This window comes from Trachypithecus francoisi, unplaced genomic scaffold, assembly GCF_009764315.1.
Source record: "Trachypithecus francoisi isolate TF-2019V2 unplaced genomic scaffold, Tfra_2.0 Lachesis_group2, whole genome shotgun sequence".
Lineage (NCBI taxonomy): Eukaryota > Metazoa > Chordata > Mammalia > Primates > Cercopithecidae > Trachypithecus > Trachypithecus francoisi.
This window is the reverse complement of record NW_022681465.1, coordinates 121,572,248-121,588,528: the sequence shown is the minus strand read 5'-3', so window position 1 is coordinate 121,588,528 and position 16,281 is coordinate 121,572,248. Positions and strand designations below refer to the sequence as shown.

At 43.7% G+C, this 16,281-nt stretch overlaps 1 protein-coding gene across 1 annotated transcript; it reads right to left on the bottom strand.

The window, feature by feature from the left end:
• Nucleotides 1-13,356: 13,356 nt before the first annotated feature.
• On the bottom strand, nt 13,357-15,487 carry LOC117066095 (HIG1 domain family member 1A, mitochondrial-like). Its single transcript, XM_033181560.1, is given in 3 exon segments — nt 13,357-13,607; nt 13,610-13,707; nt 15,480-15,487. Coding segments are annotated over 3 exon segments (357 nt in total).
• Between the last annotated feature and the right edge of the window lie 794 nt (nt 15,488-16,281).

Genomic DNA, 16,281 nt, shown 5'->3' with positions numbered 1-16,281 from the left:
AGGGAGAGTCAGGTCCTAATCTCCAGAACCTGTAAATGTCACCTTACAGGGCGAAAGGGACTGTGCAGATGTGATTGTTACGGATCCCGAGATGGGGAGGTCATTCTGGATTATCTAGGTGGACCCTACATGCCATTGCAAAGGTCCTTATAAGAGAGGTAGAGAGAGAGTCGACAGAGAAGAGGAGAATGTGACCAGGAAGGCAGAGATTGAAGTGATGCGGCCACAAGCCAAGGAACGCTGGCAGCTGCCAGGAGCTGGAAGAGCCTGGATAAGCAGCGTGGCCCGGTGACTTCCTGATTCCAGCCTATTGCTACTGATTTCAGACTTGTGGCCTCTCAAACTGTGAGAAATTACATTTCTGTCTTAAGCCACCAACTTGGTGGTAATCTGTTACAGTGGCCACAGGAACTACCACATGTAAGTGTTCCTGGTGCCTGAGAGGATGCCAGAGCTGTGGGAATGCTTCACCAAGTAGCGACACAGCTCTTTCCTCGTAGCTTGCAGCATTGCATTAGGAAGATCAGTTTAACCAGTGGGAGACAATCTGAGCAGTATAGCATGTAAACGAGGATTTTTAGCCTTAGTTTAAAACCTAAACTGTAAACATGAAATGCCTTAGAAGGTGAGGAGGGGAGAGACCTCATACAGGGGGCAAGCTTTAGCTGTGGGAAATATGGTGAGAATTAGGAATGCATTAAGGCCAACCTGTAAGTGTTGTTTTGTGGTTGTCCATACGCGGCTAGCCACACTGTGTGACTCTCTGACTCTTCTATATTTGGGCTTGTTGGGCCGGATTGTCTTAATGTTTCAGTTATGTCTTGGGAGTTAACTTGGTAAATTTGGAAGCAGCATTAACTTACTGGCCTTTTTTTATACTACTATTATTGTTATTTTAACATTCAATGGTCCCACAGTGGTAATTTAAAGAGTTAACGGAGCTCTCCAGAAGTTCTTAACATATTTTTAGCACTGGAGGAATTTGGCCTGATACAATCACAGAGCTATCATTTTTATGAGTGTGATGTTTTTCCTTCCTTGCATAAATATTGCATCAACTGTAACATAAAAAATTAGCCTCAATCCCACCACCCAAACAACCTAACTGGTTTCATTATTTTTTTTTTTTTGGTCTATGTTCCTTTTTTTCTCTGTCCATTTGCAGATACACATTTTCATCATTTCAATCATAGCTTAGAGGCCATTTGGTAGACTGCTCTTTTTCTTGATGTTCTAGCAAAAACATTTTCCATCATGCTACATAGTGTTGAGAATTAAAATTTAAATGACTGTCAAAGTCTCCTAAATAGATGCCCCATGACTAATGAACGCAACAATTACTGTACTGTTGGGCATTTTGATGGTTTCTGATTTTTGTTTTGTTTTCTTTGTTATTATCGTAGAGAAGGCTGCAGTACAGCTTTGCCTTCATTTTGCATTATTTACTTAGATTCATTTCCAAGCTTGGCATTACAGTTGAGGCATATGAAAATGTGGTTAACATTTGAAATATGCTGCCAAATTATTTTTCAACCAGGCAGAACAAATTAAACCTGCCTAACAGCTCTGCTCGTGTGTTTTAGTTTCTACTCATCTTTCCTAGCATTAGGTGTTATCATTATTTTCCATGGACTTTATTTGATATTAAATAGCAAATTCTTGTTTTCATTTACATTTCTTTGAATGTTCTCAAAGGTCAAATTGGTTTTTAATTGCACACATTATGCTGTTCTTTGCTCACATATGTTAGGGTCTGGATTATTTTATGATCAAATGGAATGTGCTTTTTATATCCAAGTAGGTGTTGATTTTGTCTAACACATTTACTGTATTTTTTTTTTGAGAATGAGTCTCACTCTGTCGCCCAGGCTGGAATGCAGTGGCACGATCTCGGCTCACTGCAACCTCCGCCTCCTGGGTTCAAGCAATTCTCTGCCTCAGCCTCCTGAGTAGCTGGGATTACGGGCACCCACCACCATGCCAGACTAATTTTTGAATTTTTAGTAGAGACGAGATTTCACCATCTTGGTCAGGCTGGTCTTGAACTCTTGACCTCGTGATCCACCTGCCTCAGCCTCCCAAAGTGCTGGGATTACAGGCGTGAACCACTGTACCAGGCCTACTGTAACTTTTTTTTAACTTTTCAAGTCTCCTTTTCTTCCTCTTATTCTAATTACAGAATAGTTTAGGGCTCAATAGCTCATGCTTTGAAGAACAGCTATGGATTGAAAAACAACTCAGCTACTGCTTGATCTTGCGCAAGTTACTTGATATTCCAGAGCCTCGGTTTTCTTATCTGCAAAATGGAGACAACAGTTTCTCCTCTCCATAGGTTCGGCTTTCATTTCCAGTCTGCTTCTTTTCTTCTTTTTTTTTTTTTTTGAGACAGGGTCTCGCTCTGTCACCCAGGCTGGAGTGCAGTGGTGCCATCTCAGCTCACTGCAGTCATGACCTTCCGGATTCAAGCTATCCTCTTGCCTCAACCCCCCTGAGTAACTGGGACTGCAGGCACATGCCATCATGCCCGGCTAGATTTTGTATTTTTTTGTAGAGATGGGGTTTTGCCATGTTGGCCAGCCTGGTCCCGAACTCCAGGACTCAAGTGATCTGCCTGCCTCAGCCTTCTTAAGTGCAGGAATTATAAGCGTAAGCCACCAGGCCCGGCCTTCTTTGCTTTTTATATCAGTTCCTTTTCTCCCCCATCTCCCTCACACAGAAGTATTTTGTACATGTTTACTGAGCCGACTCTGTCTCCTTGTTTTTTTTTTTTAAAGTTCCCAGTGAACTGTCTCTGGTGCATGTTCTCAGGATCACAAATGATTATGACCCTTGGTGCCCAAATGTGTTCCAGATGGGCCATGCTCATTTGGTAGCATCGGTTCCAGGACCAGCCTTTCAGCACGTAGGCTCCTACTGTCATCCAAACAACGGGTGTCTAGACTCGGAAGGTGGAGATTTTCCAGTACAGAAGGAAAAATGGAAGGAGTAACTCAAATCCTGAAGGAACTGCCCATCAATGCTCCCAATGAAAGTTAATATTGGTCTAGTCATGGGCAAGAATGCCAAGAATGCTTTGTAAAGTTTTATCTCTTTGCAACTCTCCCTTTTAATTACTGTCAGAGGTGACCTACATGCCTGCCAGGGAACTCTCACTCCCAACATGGGTGAGTGCCGTGACCCACTAGGGATGGGGGGACAAGCCCCTGCTCCCCACTTCCTTGTCATTTTCTTTACTGTGTGAGATGGAGAGAGCTGGTCTTTGGTGTTAGATGCACCAGGATCTGAATTCTGTCTCCACCATCTAGTGATGGTAAAGTCATTTGCTTCCTCAGAGCCTTAGTTTGATAACATAGAAATGGAAATAATAATACCTGCCTGGGTTGACTGGTCGCGGTGTTTCAGTGAGATCATAGAAACACAATGTGCTGCCTGGCTATTGGCTGAAATGAGGGCGACTATCATCTTTCTGCCCAGTTCATTGTAAATCTGACCATGCCACTTACTCAAAATCCTTTAGTGACTTTCCAGTTTTATAAGTTCCAGTTCAAATTGTTTTTCTGAGACTTTTCATGATCTGAACTATATTCCTTTTCCACTTGCATTTCCAGCTCTGCTGCTTACTAGCTGTGTGACCCTGTGCTCAGGGTCAAACTGCTTAGTCTTGCTGTGCCTCATTTTTCCTGTCTATGTAACGGACTGACACATACCGCACAGGGTTGTTGTGAAAATGAAATCAGTTGCCACATGTAAAGCACTCAGGAGAGTATGTGGCATCTAGTAAGTGCTCAGTAAACATCAGTTGTTACGGTTATGATTACTTAACCCTCACTCTCCCCAGTGCACCCTGGGCCTTCTTGCCCATAGGTTTGTAGGCAATAATTTCCATGCCTGCGAACTCAATTTTTCCCTCTTTGCTGCCTGCTTCATTCCTGGGCATCCTTCCAGACGCAGGCCATCTGTGCCTCCCCCAGGGAATCTGTCCGGGTTGAACAAGGAGGATCAATTATACCAGCTCTGCCTCTTGGCAACTTCACTATCTTGGGCAAGTTATTTAACATCTTCATGGCTTGGTGTTCTCAGATGCGAAATGGATGCAACAGAAACTAAACCTCACATGATAAAATGAGAAGATGTAGGTAATGGGTTTAGAACGGTGCCTGGCACATGATCAGCACACAATACAGGAAACTATGGTTTTGGCATAACTTACTACACCGTACTGTAATTATCTATACTTTTCTCTTGCTCTCTCTCCAATGCTGCAAGTACCTTCATGGCAGAGATTGTGTCTTACTCATTTTTATCCCCAGTATCTGGCACATAATAGGTACTTAATACAATTTTTTTTTTTTTTTTTTTTTTGAGACAGAGTCTTGCTCTGCCACCCAGGCTGGAGTGTAGTGGTGTGATCTCTGCTCCCTGCAATCTCCACCTCCTGGGTTCAAGTGATTCTCGTGCCTCAGTCTCCCGAGTAGCTGGGACAACAGGTGTGTACCCCCAGACCCAGCTAAATTTTGTATTTTTAGTAGAGATGGAGTTTTGCCATGTTGCCCAGGCTGGTCTCGAACTCGTGGTCTCAAGTGATCCACCTGCCTTGGCCTTCCAAAGTGCTGGGATTCCAGGCATGAACCACTGCATCCGGCTATAATATGTACTTAATACTTGTTTGCTAAATGTAAGTATACCAAAATGTCTTTATTTTTTTAATTTACTGAGCTTTCTGCTGAGTGAAGCATTTGAACTGCAAGAGCAAAGTAATGGGCTTGCATCTCAGACATTTAAATGTGTGGCTTTAAGCAGGCTAGTGACTTCTCAGATCCTCAGTTTACTCATTTGTAAGATGTAGATAATTATACCAACTTTATGGAGTTTTGTGAGTATTAGAAATAATGTATTTGAGGCCAGGTGCGGGGACTCACGCCTGTAATCCCAGAACTTTGGGAGGCCGAGGTGGGCGGATCACGGGGTCAGGAGAGCGAGACCACCATGAAACCCCATCTCTACTAAAAATACAAAATACTAGCCGGGCACAGTGGCGGATGCCTGTAGTCCCAGCTACTTAGGAGGCTGAGGCAGGAGAATGGTGTGAACCCGGAAGGTGGAGCTTGCAGGGAGCCGAGATCATGCCACTGCACTCCAACCTGGGTGACAGAGTGAGACTCCATCTCAAAAAAAAAAAAAAAAAAAGAAGTTCATTTAGAAATAATGCATTTGAGTGACATATCGCGGCAATTCTTTCCAACTAATTCTGTCCAAATCACAATAGAATTTTCTTAGAACCCAACAAATGGATTTGTTCGGAAGTAAGTTTGTTCGGAAGAATAATAAAAGAAGATTTTGTAAAAGAAGTGGATGAGCATTCTTTTCAGATGTTATATATGCATTAGTAAGTTGCAGTAATGAAAATGGTACACAATTTGAACAAGAATGGACAAATTGGTTACTGGAATAGAATAGACCTTCTGAAACCAATTCCTGGGCATTTGAAACCCACTTTATGATAAGGAGGTACCACCCAACAGTGGGTAAGACACGAATTCAATCAATAAAAGGTGTTGGGGAAATTGAGTATTTGAGAAAAAAAGATCATCACCTCATACCATACTTCAAAATAAATTCCAGATACAGTTAAACCTAACAAACAATATACATATAAGTTTTTTGAAAAAAACTAGAAGAAAAATACCTATGTATTTTTTTTTTTTTAGATGGAGTCTCACTCTGTCGCCCAGGCTGGAGTGCAGTGGTGCGATCTCGGCTCACTGTAAGCTCCGTCTCCTGAGTTCATGCCATTCTCCCACCTCAACCTCCTGAGTAGCTGGAACTACAGGTGCCCACCACCACACCCAGCTAATTTTTTGTATTTTTAGTAGAGACGGGGTTTCACCATGTTAGCCAGAATGCTCTGGATTTCCTGACCTCCTGATCCACCCACCTGAGCCTCCCAAAGTGCTGGGATTCGAGTCGTGAGCCACCGCACCCAGCTGCATTTTTTTTTTTTTAATTTAACTCTACTATCCATCTGGAATCTCTCCTCAGAACAGAAAGTTACTTTCTCAAGACAAAAATACTGAAAGAATCTACATTTAAAAATATAACAACGTGGCCGGGCGCGGTGGCTCAAGCCTGTAATCCCAGCACTTTGGGAGGCCGAGACGGGCGGATCACGAGGTCAGGAGATCGAGACCATCCTGCCTAACACGGTGAAACCCCGTCTCTACTAAAAATACAAAAAAAACTAGCCGGGCGAGGTGTCGGGCGCCTGTAGTCCCAGCTACTCCAGAGGCTGAGGCAGGAGAATGGCGTAAACCCGGGAGGCGGAGCTTGCAGTGAGCTGAGATCCGGCCACTGCACTCCAGCCCGGGCGACAGAACAAGACTCCGTCTCAAAAAAAAAAAAAAAAAAAAAAAAATATATATATATAGCAACGTATTTGTATAAAATTCAAACTGGTTTTTACTTTAAAAATCATAAAATCTTTAAAAAGGGAAAAGAGGAACATTATAAAAATTGGAAGAGATTAAAACCCTTCTATGTTCAAAGTTATTACAAATAGGCCGGGCGTGGTGGCTCAAGCCTGTAATCCCAGCACTTAGGGAGGCCGAGACGGGCGGATCACAAGGTCAGGAGATGGAGACCATCCTGGCTAACACGGTGAAACCCTGTCTCTACTAAAAAATACAAAGTTATTACAAATAAAAAAAAATAAAAAAAACAAGAAATACCCACAGCAAACATGGAAAAACAGTCCAACCTCCCTAGTAATCAAATAGAAGCAAAATTAAATCATCAGTCAGGTAACTCCCTTGGTCAAAATCTTTCAACGACTCCTCACTGTCTTTGGGATAGAATCCAGAATCAGTAACCAACATCCACAGCCTCTTATGTTTTGGGGCCTGCTTGCCTCTCTCTTCCCAGTCACTCCCACGAACATTCGACGCCTCAGTTATACATAAATCTCTCCATTTTTTTTTCTTTTTTTTTTTTGTTGTTGTTTGTTTGTTTGTTTGTTTTTTGAGACACAGTTTCGCTCTTGTTGCCTGGGCTGGAGTGCAATGACACGATCTTGGCTCACCGCAATCTCCACCTCCCAGGTTAAAGCGATTCTCCTGCCTCAGCCTCCCAAGTAGCTGAGATTACAGGCATGAACCACCGTGCCCGGCTAATTTTGTATTTTTAGTAGAGATGGGGTTTCTCTATGTTGGTCAGGCTGATCTCGAACTCCCAATCTCAGGTGATCCACCCGCCTCAGCCTCCCAAAGTGCTGGGATTACAGGCATGAGCCACTGTGCCCGGTGATTCTCCATTTTTCTGCACACAACACCTCCTTGCAAAGTTCTGAGGTTTCGCACATGCTGTTCCCTTTGAACTGACCTTTCTGATCCTCTCCTTGGTGAAGCTCCATCTTTAATTTCTAGACTCCAGTTCTTGTCTGTCTGTGCTCTTGGGAAAGAAGTGTTGGAAAGTGCCTAGCAATTCCTAGATGTATTACTCCTCTCAGGAGGAAGGGAGAAGAGAAAAGGTTCATTTCTCTAAAAGGTTAATTTCTCTCGAACTGACTGATCCACTTGCATTTTCTCTGGGAAGCAGGTATGAACCCTGAATTGGCCCTCAGAGCTGGGATAATGAGGGGATTAACAGTGAAGGTTAAACTTCTGACAGGCTTGGATTAAGATTTGCAGAGTCTGCCTGGTTCCTTCTGCCCCTCTTCCTATCCAAGCTTAACTGATGCTCTGCCCCCAGCCAAACTGAGTGGTCAGCTGAAAGGAGGGTTATCAGATTTAAAAAAAAAAAAAATCAAATACTGTTTGCCCCTAGATAATCCATCCTAATACTGAAAATGTATTTTTTTAAAATTCAAAATTCAAACTTAACTAGGCATCCTGCACTTTTATTTGCTAAATTTGAACATACTACCCCAGAAGGAAAGTGAAGGGCAACTGCCTAATTGTAAAGATTTTGGGAGGGACCCCTCGATGGGGATGGAACTCAGAGGGCAAGTGCCTCACTGCTTGAACCGTGAGTGGTAATGGAAATCAGAGCTGTCAGGGCTGCTCTATACATGGTGGCTGCTACGTTCCCTGAATGAACAGCGTCTCGAAGACTCATGTGCACACCACCTGTGGGCTGTCAGGAACATACAGTGGCAAGTGCAAGGCCTTTTGAGTTAAACGGATTTGGGTCCAATCCCAGCTCGTTAGTGTGTAACTTTGGGCAAGCTCTGGAACCTTTCTGAGCCACTGTTTTATCATCTGCAGAACAGGGATCACGACCACTTCCCAAAGCCCATTAAATAACAAAGGATGTGAGTGCACAGAGCGTGGTACTTGGCATTACAGTAGCCACAGGTGTTTTCCTTTGGAATATTTATAGAAAGCAGAGTAGCAAAAGTGTTCTACCTATCATAGTCAAAAGGAGCATAGGCTCATTTTGTTTCCTTATAATAAGATGTATGCTGGCTGGGCGCGGTGGCTCATGCCTGTAATCTCAACTTTGGGAGGCCGAGATGAGCAGATCACTTGAGGTCAGGAGTTCGAGACCAGCCTGGACAATATGGTGAAATCCTCATCTTTACTAAAAATACAAAAATTAGCCGGGCGTGGTGGCATGCTCCTGTAGTCCCAGCTCCTCGGGAGGCTGAGGCACGAGAATTGCTTGAACCTGGGAGGCGAAATGAGCGGAGATTGTGACACTGCACTCCAGCTTGGGTGAGAGAGTGAGACTGTCTCAAAAAAAAAAAAAAAAAAAAAGATGTTTGCTGTGCCATATGTTTATTGTTTAATGTTACAGACATTCTCTTCTTAAATCTTCTATGAAAAGCTTGTTACATAGATCTTATTATCACCATTTTAGAGTTCAGGAAATGGAGGTGTGAAGTGGTCCAGGTCATGCAGTTGCCAAAATGAAATGTCGACTGCAGCGTGGCAGCAGCCGTGGGAGCAGGGCCCTTCCTATGGGAATTCCTTACACTGAAGTCTTTACAGATCTGGTCTCAATGGACCTCACAACAGCCCTTTGAGGGTTGTTCCGCTCACTCCGCCTCCTGGGCTCAAGTGATCTTGTGCCTCAGCCTCCCGAGGAGCTGGGACTACAGGATCATTTTCCTATTAAGAAGAATTGAAGTGGCCGGGCTTGGTGGCTCAAGCCTGTAATCCCAGCACTTTGGGAGGCCGAGACGGGCAGATCACGAGGTCAGGAGATCGAGACCATCCTGGCTAACACGGTGAAACTCCATCTCTGCTAAAAAAAAATACAAAAAACTAGCTGGGCGAGGTGGCGGGCGCCTGTAGTCCCAGCTACTCGGGAGGCTGAGGCAGGAGAATGGCATAAACCCGGGAGGCGGAGCTTGCAGTGAGCTGTGATCCGGCCACTGCACTCCAGCCTGGGCGACAGAGCGAGACCCGTCTCAAAAAAAAAAAAAAAATAAAAGAAGAAGAAGAATTGAAGCGCAGAGGGGGAATGGATGTTTTCACAGAGCAGGGAATGTTGGGAGCAGGATTCAAACTCGGATCTCTTTGGGTACAGATCCTTGGGTCTTACCTTTTATTTATTTATTTACTTTCTTTTGAGACAGAGTCTTGCTCTGTCACCCAGGCTGGAGGGCAGTGGTGTGATTTCAGCCCACTGCAACCTCCGCCTCCTGGTTCAAGCGATTCTCTTGCCTCAGCCTCCTGAATAGCTGGGATTAGAGGCGCACGCCACCATCCTGGGCTGATTTTTTGTATTTTTAGGAGAGACAGGGTGTCGCCATGTTGGCCAGGCTGGTCTTGAATTCCTGACCTCAGGCGATCCACTCACCTTCGCATCCCAAAGTGCTGGGATTATAGACGTGAGCCACCTTGCCTGGCCCTTACCTCTTATAATTGCCCCACAACACCTGAACTGTAGAAGTGACAGGTTTTAGGGGCTTTAGGGGTTGCTATTCCAGCACAGGCACCATTTCTTCTTCCTGCTGCAGACTACTCTCACTTCTTGGCATGTAGTAAGTGCTCAATAAATCTGCATTGGAGAAATGACTGGATGCATCAGCAGAGATGTAGGGAAATGGATTCCATGTGCAAAGCAAGAATTCTTTGAGCTTGTGGCCACCTTGAGAAGAAAATTAATGTAGGAGAAACAGGTGTATGTCACCAAAGGTGCAGTTTTAAATGTTTGGCAACAAAATGGAGACCCCTAGGCATCGACTCTTAGAGACTTGGGCTGTGGCATATGTGCAGCCCAAATCCAGCTTTCCTGGAGAGTGGGATGTCAGGCTGGTAGCTTAACCTGTGCTGGGGGTTCTGGCCCACATTGACAAGATGATTGAGTTAATTCAGAACACCCTAACACACATTCTTCAGGCATGTTCAGGACTCAGAGCAGGGGCCCATAGCAAGATACCTTTGCAAGGTGCAGGATTTAGGACCAGAGTGGCTGGTTGAGGTCGAGATGTTGTGAAACCTCAGAACAGTCTGTTCCAGAAAAAAAAAACCACGAGTAGCCAGTCAGTCAGGATTCCTCTGCATCCAGCAGAGGACGAACAAAACTGAGAAAGCCCAGCTGGGCTGCACAGACAAGAGGGTGTCAGGGCCACCCAGCTGATCCTCCTCTTTCTATGTGAACCCAGGCATGGCTTCTTGTCCTGGCCTCTCCTGTGTGGCCCTAATGTGGCGCCACCCATCATGGGCCAAGGTCGGGCCATCTTTAGAAGACATTCTGGAGCAATTGCTTCCTAATACATCTAGCCCAGACATGGTAACCCAAATGAAAAGCCCTCAAAGGAAGAGGGAGCAGACATTTAATCAGTGCCAGCTGTGTGCCAGGTGGTATAACCAGCAAGCCTCTGGTTGTCCTAACTGGCCTTTAAGTAACCACCGCCCTCAGCTTTGGACCACCTGCACTGGGGAAAGTCAGAGAGAGGAGGAGATTCGCCTTCCTGGAAGCAATGCAGGAGCCACACACACTAACGCTTCCTAGGACCTTCCTGGCCCTTGACCTTCTCCTCCATTTTTCAGATGATGAAGTCGAGGTGCACTGAGGGGCCGGAGCAAAGCTCGGCTTTACCCACTGTAGGCTGGAGTTAGCCCTCAGCCCAGCACACAAGGTCCCCGGTGACCCACGTTCTGCACGGTGACCATACCCACTCCCCTCCACCTGTTTCGGACGGGGATCCTTGAACTGCACTCACCATGGGTGCATGTTGTACACAGCCTGCTGCCCTCTGCCATGGCACCCGCCGTGCCCTCTGCTCGGCCTGCTGTTCCTCTCTCCCTATCACTCCAGTCACTAAGTCCCAACTCACACAGCCCGACCCAGCTCAAAAGCGCTGGTCACTGCTGTGGAGAAATTCTCCTTGATGCCCGGCTCCCTTGCCCCTAACCTTGCAGAGACTGTCACCCTCTCATGGACAACCTCACAATTCCTAAAGAGAAGACTTTTTTTCTTCATGATACTTAAAAGGTTGTTTTTATTATCATCAAAAGAAATGATAAATTATACAATTCTCATGAAACTCCAGTATCCTCAGGGATAAATTTCAGCGTCCAGCAAGCACATCATACTGCACTCATTGTTTGCAGCTTGTCTATGTTCTAGACCTCAGGCTCCTTGTGGGCAGGGCCATGTGGGGTGCCCCTGGCATCTCAGTGTTCCCCCTACCCAACGTAGAAATGGATCCAGAGGCTGTACCCAGCACATGCTTGTGCAATAAACCAATAAACAAGTGAGCAAGAAATTCCATAAAACCCATGTGAAATGACTTGCGTTGGGGCTGGAGCTCAGGCGTCCTGGTTCCTGGCCTAGCACAGGTTGTTCTCCATGGCCCTGCCTGGCCTCCATGGTATACTCCCTTTCTAGAGGTGCATTCCGCCAGGCTGCTGGTCTTCCCAGATTTCCAGTTTACATCTGAACTAACTTTCCTGTGGGGCAACGAATGGTTCTGGTGCACTTGAGAGTTCTTTTTTTCTTGCTTGCTCCTTTTATTAATATGTAATTTTTTATTATTTCCCATGACAGTTCACATTATAAACCAAGACAATGCACGGAAATGAAAACATACTCTATCTAGCACCACAGCGTTACTATAAAGACCTTTTTTTTTGATATGGTCATTTACTTTTTTGTTGTTGTTTTTTGAGACGGAGTCTTGCTCTGTCGCTCAGGCTGGAGTGCAGTGGCACCATTGTGGCTCACTGCAACCTCCGCCTCCCGGGTTCAAGCAATTTTCCTGCCTCAGCCTCACGAGTAGCTGGGACTACAGATGCCCATCACCACACCTGGCTAATTTTTGTATTTTATATATATATATATAAATATCCATGTTCTTTTTAGTATTTGTATTTTTAGTAGAGACAGGGTTTCACCATGTTGGCCAGGCTGAACTCGAACTCCTGACCTCAGGTCATCCGCCCACCTTGGCCTCCCAAAGTGCTGGGATTACAGGCGTGGACCACCGCGCCCGGCCAGTTATTTACTTTAATAACAATACATATACCATGTTATCACCATGGAATGTAAATTCAGGTTAGACAAGAGAATTTCACAAGTGAAATAGCATTCTGTAGTATATAGAAGTTTGGGTATACTGTCTGACCAAACCAACTTCTTCATAAGTCATTAATAAAATCCATTATAGGTGTTCAGTTTAATATTTACAATTTTTATGGAAAAATAAGCAATGCACACACTTAAAAAGTGTTCATTTACCTTTGCATGAGCGCTTAAAATACATATTTCTATTTCAAGACGACATTTCAAAGTTATTGTAATATAACAGCAGCAAAAATATAGTTTGCAATTACCAAAGAACTAAACTAGAATCTGTAAGTTATTCTCACGTTTACAATTGTGATTCTTTAATAAATACTGCTATTATGCAACTCTATTGTAAGCTTTCTAGATTTGGTTTAAACACACACGTATATATTGTCAGTTGTGGGAAGCTTTACCAGTTATATTCCACACACTTTTGGGACAGAGTTCTTAAAGAGCCAGCCAGTCCACAAAACAGGTAAAAAAAAGTTACATTAACTGGGGCAAATAGGATGCTTATATAACATCCAAAAGAGGTGAGATTCTGCAGCAAACTGGGGGTACTACAGGGTTGGCTTATTATCTTCTTTAGAACCAAGTTCATCTTAACAATTTAAGAAGGTGGACATTTCAACACCATCAAGTGCATTTAGGTGACATGTTTCTTTTAAGTTAACTTGACTCCCTTGAATGACCTAGTTAGTAAACTAATCACTAGTAATTCGGTTACCAGGCAAATCAAGCCTGCAAGAAAGCAAGCCAATATTCAAAATGCCGTATTACCATCTAAACCCATACAAATTAGTTTATTTTCAACGATCATACGTAACTTCAATAATGAGACGTCTAACTAAAGCAAGCTCCTCCAGCAAGACCAAGACAGCATCTCTTCTTTAAAGGCTTAGGTTTTGCCCAGAATTCCTGATACATGGAATAGCCCATAACAACAGTCATTGCTCCTACAACACAGCCTTGGGCTGCCACATGCATGTGAATCAGATGAAGGGACATTTTAGTATTTCCCCTGCTCTTCAATGTGTGTAATCCATATGCAACAATTGCTGCAAAACCTGTCATTCCAGTGGGTACGAATGGGCCTCTTTGCCTCTTCGAATAAGTTTGGATCCCTGATCTTCATCATATGAAGAAAGGGAAACATCTGTGTCTGTTGATATAGTGATTGACTGAAGATTCTCCCTAGAGCAAGAAAACCTCTCACGACAACCGGCTTCTGATCCCCACCCACGCGCCCAGTCCTGCCGGCTTCTCCTATAAAGACCTTTTTAATATAGACAAATTAGTTGCTAAATTCAGAAACTGAAGTTACGCTTCTGGATATCTCTTGTAGCCGAAGAAGAAAAAGGTTTTAGAGTCAGTAAAGATTTTATTATAAGCCTGCTATTATCTTTCCCTTACTAGCAATTAAGGTTCACAGGAGAGGGAGAGGCCAGGGACAATGGCAAGGACCCAGATGCATCCAGGATGGTCTGGGCTCAAACTCAAGCCTCTGCCACTTCCCAGCCAGGTGACTTTGGGTTATGATTTCCTCCCCCCGACTCTCTGAGTCCATTTCCATCAGATGGGAAAGGCTACCAGGACCTTGCTCCGCTATTACTGGGAGGATTCATTAAAATAAGACTTGGATTAGGGCTAGAGCACACATATTCAAAGGTAAATAAATACTGGTCATTTTAATTAATGCTTATGTGAGTTAGCCAAAAAACTACTTGACCAAAGTGAATTCGAACAAACATGCAATTTGGAAGAAAGCTAAGAACAACTTAACTACAGCAAAACTACCACTGAAAAACAACACCCCCAGTAGTGAGCATTGGAAACCCTGCAGATTAGTCTTCCTCTATGCAAAGCATTTCCATTTTTTTCCCAGAGATTTTCTATTGTCTTTCAGTTGTAGTTTGAATTGATTTTATTTTATTTATTTATTTTTTTGTTTTAGACAGAGTCTCACTCTGCCGCCCAGGCTGGAGTGCAGTGGCACAATCTCAGCTCATTGCAAGCTCTGCCTCCTGGGTTCACACCATTCTCCCGCCTCAGCCTCCCAAGTAGCTGGGACTACAGGTGCCCGCCACCACGCTTGGCTAATTTTTTTTGTATTTCTGGTAGAGATGAGGTTTCACTGTGTTAGTCAGGATGGTCTCGATCTCCTGACCTCGTGATATGCCCACCTCGGCCTCCCAAAGTGCTGGGATTACAGGCATGAGCCACCGCGCCCAGCCTGAATTTATTTTCAATAATTTTTTCTTGCTCTTATTGTAATGGGAAATCTTAGGACACAGTAACTCTTCATTAATAAGAAAACAACTTAAATGGCCAAGAAAAGAGAAAATGCTTGAGACAACCTCTCCTACTAAGGTGATGTAAGTGAATTATGGAGTCTCACAAAATAGTATATATAGCATGAGCTCATTTTTTTTTCTTCTTTTTTGAGACAGAGTCTTGCCCTGTTGCCCAGGCAGGAGTGCAGAGGTGCGATCTCAGCTCACTACAACCTCCGCTTGCAGGTTCAAGCAATTCTCCTGCCTCAGCCTCCCAAGTAGCTGGGACTACAGGCGCCTGCCACCATGCCCAGCTAATTTTTGTATTTTTAGTAGAGATGGGGTTTCACCATGTTGGCCAGGCTGAACTCGAACTCCTGACCTCAGGTCATCCGCCCACCTTGGCCTCCCAAAGTGCTGGGATTACAGGCGTGGACCACCGCGCCCGGCCAGTTATTTACTTTAATAACAATACATATACCATGTTATCACCATGGAATGTAAATTCAGGTTAGACAAGAGAATTTCACAAGTGAAATAGCATTCTGTAGTATATAGAAGTTTGGGTATACTGTCTGACCAAACCAACTTCTTCATAAGTCATTAATAAAATCCATTATAGGTGTTCAGTTTAATATTTACAATTTTTATGGAAAAATAAGCAATGCACACACTTAAAAAGTGTTCATTTACCTTTGCATGAGCGCTTAAAATACATATTTCTATTTCAAGACGACATTTCAAAGTTATTGTAATATAACAGCAGCAAAAATATAGTTTGCAATTACCAAAGAACTAAACTAGAATCTGTAAGTTATTCTCACGTTTACAATTGTGATTCTTTAATAAATACTGCTATTATGCAACTCTATTGTAAGCTTTCTAGATTTGGTTTAAACACACACGTATATATTGTCAGTTGTGGGAAGCTTTACCAGTTATATTCCACACACTTTTGGGACAGAGTTCTTAAAGAGCCAGCCAGTCCACAAAACAGGTAAAAAAAAGTTACATTAACTGGGGCAAATAGGATGCTTATATAACATCCAAAAGAGGTGAGATTCTGCAGCAAACTGGGGGTACTACAGGGTTGGCTTATTATCTTCTTTAGAACCAAGTTCATCTTAACAATTAAGAAGGTGGACATTTCAACACCATCAAGTGCATTTAGGTGACATGTTTCTTTTAAGTTAACTTGACTCCCTTGAATGACCTAGTTAGTAAACTAATCACTAGTAATTCGGTTACCAGGCAAATCAAGCCTGCAAGAAAGCAAGCCAATATTCAAAATGCCGTATTACCATCTAAACCCATACAAATTAGTTTATTTTCAACGATCATACGTAACTTCAATAATGAGACGTCTAACTAAAGCAAGCTCCTCCAGCAAGACCAAGACAGCATCTCTTCTTTAAAGGCTTAGGTTTTGCCCAGAATTCCTGATACATGGAATAGCCCATAACAACAGTCATTGCTCCTACAACACAGCCTTGGG